This window comes from Vitis vinifera, chromosome 11 (assembly GCF_030704535.1).
Source record: "Vitis vinifera cultivar Pinot Noir 40024 chromosome 11, ASM3070453v1".
Taxonomy (NCBI): Eukaryota; Viridiplantae; Streptophyta; class Magnoliopsida; order Vitales; family Vitaceae; genus Vitis; species Vitis vinifera.
The window spans coordinates 7,736,004-7,741,489 of record NC_081815.1 but is presented as its reverse complement, the minus strand read 5'-3'; the positions used below and the strand labels follow the sequence as shown (position 1 = coordinate 7,741,489).

Sequence of the window (5,486 nt, the reverse complement as noted above, 5' to 3'; positions counted from 1 at the left end):
TATATTTTAAGTAAAAAAAATTGATTTTTTTTAAAATATTTTTTTTAATAATTTAGTTATTTTCTTCAATAGTCAAATGAAATAAAAAAATCTAAAGGGATAAAATTGTTTATCCTAAAATGTCAGGTATATTGAAACCAAATAAAAAAAGAAAATATTAATTTCATTTACCTCTTTTAAAGTTTCAATTAAATACAATTAGTTTCTATTAGTTTAAAAATTCATCATCCCTTTTATTTTAAATTACAAGAGAGATGAGTGAAAATATCAAATGAGAAGAGAAACATGAGATGAAATTTCAAACCAAGGAATTAGGTGTATTTAATTAAAATTTCAAACCAAGGCCAATTAAAAAAAAAAAAAGGGAAAAAAGAAAAGAAAAGTAGAATAAAAAGGCATTCTAGCTTTAAGATGAGCACCAACCATTGATGAATGATGAAGTCTATAAAAGAGATGGTAAACTCAAATGAGCAATGCTTATCTATCCACGATGCAACACTCATCATTCCATTAATATTAAAGAATTTTAACCACATACCTTTTTCCATTAGGAGAGCCTAAGGTTTTCCTCCCTGCCATGATTTGAGTCTTCTCAGATAATAATAAAAATAAAAAGAAGCTCAAACTCACTCATTCAAGCCACTTTTGACGCATCCTGCCTTTTCAAAACAAAAACCAAGCCAGGCCTCAAGGATGGAAATAAATAATATTTTATAGGCACTTGAAATTTTGGAAGTATCCAATTTCTCCCTATTTACAAATTACAACTGCAAGATTTGTTTTTACTTTCTTTTAAGGCAAATTTTGTCTTCAATCTTGAAGATTGAAGATAAACACGTCACAGAAAGTTGTTGGATAACAAAATTTAGGAACAGTTCAAGTTAGAATTATGATTAATCATAGAAATTTTATAAAGAAAACCTGTCTCCAAACATACTCTCTAATTTTGGGGGGAATTCTACCATGGGAAGTGGTTGAAGAAGAGTCATCATGTCATGTACTAAACGGAATGGTTGGCCGTAGTGGGCCCGTGAAAAGGTTTTGGGCAGTTTGGACGAGCTCTACATCATGTTACACCAAAATAATTGAACCCCTCATAGTTCATTTCATTTTCAATGACAGTGGAAAATGATTTTTATTTTATGGAACAAACAAACAAACAAACAAACATAGTTTCCCCATTCAATCCATTTGCAAATTACATAAAAAAACATTATGCACATTTAACATTGAAACAGTGATGTCTTGAAACTGTTCCTGAATCACTCAGCACACACCATGATTCATAGAACCACACACAATCAAAATTATTCACAGCATCACCCCATGGGCATGGAATATGACTAAAAGGCAGACCCCAAAAAGAGTTTCTCCATACTCTAAATTCAAATAAACAACAAAGGATCGATGGGAAATGAAGAGGAATGATTAATATTTAAGGATTGACACAAACACTACCCACCCTTCATGTCATTTGGTTGAATGGTTCAGGCTGGGGTGGACGTCCAAACTATGTCCTTGAGAGCCGGCCGGAGCTCCTTGTTGCAGAACTGGTCGTACTCCAGGCTATCACCATGGTGCTTCTTCACCTCCACCACCAGGAAAGACGGCGCCACTGCGAATATCTCCGCTCCTATCGCTAATTTCCCTTTTCTTCCTCTTTCCTGCCCCTGCAGCCTCACTATCGTTTCGCTCTTCTTCACGCTGAATTTCCCTGCCTTCGCTACCTCCTCCAGTTTCGATATCACGCTGCTCGCTGGCTGCGTCGTCGCGAACCTCAGTTCCTCCTTTTGCTCTCTCTTCTTCTCTTCGAACAAAGGTGACAGATCGAACCCCTCCGATAGGGAGATGATGTGGAACGCGTTCAGGGTCTCCGGCTGCTTTGCTTTTCCGCAATTGAATGACTCGAATTCTTGTTCCTCTTTGGTTAGTATCGTTTTGGGCACCGACTTTTTGAACCAGGAGGATTCCACGATCTTGGCTATGGTGATTCGAGTGTTGGGGGTTGGATCGAGGAGTTTCGTGACGAGTCTGCGAGATTCGGGTGAAAACCAAGGCGGACACTTAAAGTCTCCTCTGTAGATCTTCCTATACATGGCCACAATGTTGTCGTCCTGAAACGGCAAGAATCCGGCGAGAAGAACGTACAGAATCACACCGCACGACCACAGATCGGCCTTTGCCCCATCATACCCATTCTTTCCAATCACCTCGGGCGCGACGTAGGCTGGAGTCCCACATGTCGTGTGCAAAAGCCCATCTTGCTTCAAGTGCTCTGACAGCGCGCTCAGCCCAAAATCGGTGACTTTCAAGTTGCCAGACTCGTCGAGGAGTAGATTCTCCGGCTTCAGATCCCGGTGGTAGACTCCGCGGCTGTGGCAAAAGTCCACCGCCGAGATCAGCTGCTGGAAGTACACTCTAGCAACGTCCTCCCTCAACCGCCCTTTGGAGATCTTGGAGAAAAGCTCGCCGCCGCGGACGAGCTCCATGGCGAAGTAGATCTTGGACTTGCTGGCCATGACTTCGTGAAGCTCAACAATATTGGGATGCTGTACCATCTTCATAACTGATATCTCCCTCTTCACCTGCTCCGTCATCCCCACTTTTATCACCTTATCCTTACCCACCACTTTCATCGCTACACTCTTCCCTGTCTGCAAGTTCCGGGCATGATACACCTTGGCGAAGGTGCCGTGACCCAGAAGCCGTCCCAGCTCGTATTTACCGTGAAGCAAAGACGGGCACGAATCTTTACCCGAATCCGCCATTGTTTATACACAAGAAACAACTAAATCAAACAAAATGAAATTGACAATATTACAATACTATCGACTCTAGCCGGAGCGATGCAACTACCCGTCTTCAACGTGTTTCCGATGACAGTTCCTACCGCCGACGGGCCTTTTGGCCCATCGCTCAGGATTTGATAGCGTAACTCTCCTCATCTCTCAGCATTCCCAGAGAGACTCAAGGCTCTCTTCACAAAATATAACTTGATTAAATTTCTAGGCTTCTGCAGATTCAGTTGCCGCAGTTTGGCCTCTTCCCCTCTAGTCTTCAGTGCTAGGGCCTCTCCTTTATATACTACTTTCATCGTTCGAAATTACACTTCCGTCCCTGCTCTGTTTAGACACATGTCAAGATCTTGACGTCAGGCTCTTCATCGCGCTGTCTGCAAATCACACGCGTCCACCTCGGAGGTGCTTCGTATGAAACTGCCACTGCGGATGATGCGGTATGGCTTCACCCATTACGGTTCTTACGATTCACTCCCGGTTTGCCACGTTACCCAGGTTCCCAATAATTCCGTGGACCCCAGATGAGACTGCAACTAGCTTTAGGGGCAGCCATGGAAATAAAACTTCAAATATCTAGGGCAGTAAAAGCAATAAGGAAAGAAAATGGGCAGATTAGATAAGATGAAAAGGAATATTCCAGCATCAGGAGTTCTGGGGGAGAATGTGGTAGTGTGAATTAACAACGGAATTACACTAGGATAGGGAGAGTGGGGCCCAGTGGTTGAAGTTTTGTCGGATTATAGAGCCGGCTGCAAGTGATACATACGTCAGCCAAAGAAAGCCTCTGCAAAGCCTGACCACCTTATCAGGTGTGGACGGTCCCACCCTAACATCATGCTAAAAACTTCTCATCAAGCACTTGGTTATTTGATATTTCACATTTACAAATAATTAATTAATTTTCATTTTTCGAAATTAAAAAAAAAAAAAAAAAAAAAAACCCTGGTTTTCTTTTCTTTTTTATCCTTATCCTACTCCACTCCAGTCTGAATTTGACAAAAGCAGTAATCTCATCTTATATGACATGTAATCCTTATCCTGCTTTTAATTAATGGTGAGAGGAGTAGTACATTTCTGCCAATATTCATGACTAGTGTGAGTACAGCGACAGGTGGATTACTCTTGTGCTTCGTCAGTAAATGCCCCAATCCCAATTAAAAATAATAGATTAAATAATAAATATTAAATTTTATTAAATACCGGTTAAAAGGTGTTTAATAAATCAATTTATTAAATATATTCGTAAAATAACTTAATAATTTTATCAAAACAAATCTAAATCAAATTCTAAAAACGTTTTCAAAATGTAAAAATAAAAATAACAAAGCATGTGCTTAGTCAGAGATGCTGCATACCAATCATCTGAACTTTTAGAGAGAAAATAATTTTAAAACTATGAACACATGTTTAGCACTGAATGGATCATGGATCATCTGCCACATTCAGAAAAAATATTAATAAATTTAATAACTTAAATTGGGACATTGTGACAAGCAAATAATATAGACAGTAAACATACCAAAATAATATGTCAGAGTAGCTGTGCTGCAAACATTGATTTTATTAATAAAGAATTTCAACCGCAAGCCCATAATTATTGAACAGATGGACTTTAAAATAATAATAATAAAATAAATAAATATTGAATTCTGATTTAATCCTACCCCATCAAACACAGGGAATAAAATAAGATAAAGGTAAGATTCATGCACAATCCTCATCAGCAGGACAAATAAATTAAAATATAAATAAAATATAAATTTTCACTAAACTCCTATGATTACGTAATCTACCATTAATATCAATCATATGACTTAATTATCGGTCCAAATTTTTGGGTCTAGAGCTGATCAACCTCGTTCTATTCAACACCTTTTTCTCTATACTTGTGTTTTTATACTTATTATTTATATTTTCTAGTCATATAATCTGTGGGGGGAACTGGAGATTGGAGGGCTGTGGGGAGAGGATGAAATCAGCCAAACCCGCCCACCTCCTTTTTGGCGGCCGCCGCAGCACAAAAGAAATTGCACATAATCACGTTAAGTGTGATTTAATTTCAAAACCTAATTATGCATGTTGTATTGTGAAAAAACAAAAAAGAGGAAAATGAAAGCCAAAAGATACCTATATGATGATAGGGTCTTTCTGGTTCAGGCTGCATCATCGAGACATCAACTGTTTTCTTTTTTCTTACGGGCGTGTGGTGGGCGTGGGTTCCACATTTTGTCCCCTCTGCTAAATTTGTGTCCATGGATTGATTTGTCGTCTAGTAGATTTATATTCTCAAAGGTTCGAACCATGAGATGAAATATAGATGCTCAATGTAATACCCCACATTGGATTGGAAAAAAGTTACTAGTAGATTTAAACCATGCTTTATTTTCTAATTTGGCTTTGGATTCACATTTTCCTCCTTAATATTAGATGTGGAAGGTCATTTGTGGCAGTGATTGTTGGTAGAGTCTCTTATCCATCCTTGAACGCCCTTATTAGTTAAAGGTTAGCTTTTTTGAAAGTTGAAATTCATAGTAACCAATGGTGTTTTTGAGAGCGGGTGCCATCGAGACTTTGATGTTCCAATTTGTGTTTGGACATGCACCCACGTCTCTTCTTGTAATCTTGTGTGGCACGCACTTGAAGTCAACTTTTGTGTGTGTATGTGTGCGCACGCTTTAAAAATGTACT

The 5,486-nt window shown here is 39.0% G+C and overlaps 1 protein-coding gene across 1 annotated transcript; it reads right to left on the bottom strand.

Annotated features, from left to right (window-relative positions):
* Positions 1-1,082: 1,082 nt before the first annotated feature.
* CIPK03 (CBL-interacting protein kinase 03) lies at positions 1,083-3,041 on the bottom strand. Its single transcript, NM_001281283.2, has one exon. It carries the CDS (start codon positions 2,766-2,768, stop codon positions 1,488-1,490), a length of 1,281 nt encoding a protein of 426 aa, NP_001268212.1. The 5' UTR covers positions 2,769-3,041; the 3' UTR covers positions 1,083-1,487.
* Between the last annotated feature and the right edge of the window lie 2,445 nt (positions 3,042-5,486).

Excerpts from the sequence above, each read along its gene's own strand:
- CIPK03 (NM_001281283.2), bottom strand. The coding sequence starts at position 2,768 with ATGGCGGATTCGGGTAAAGATTCGTGCCCGTCTTTGCTTCACGGTAAA.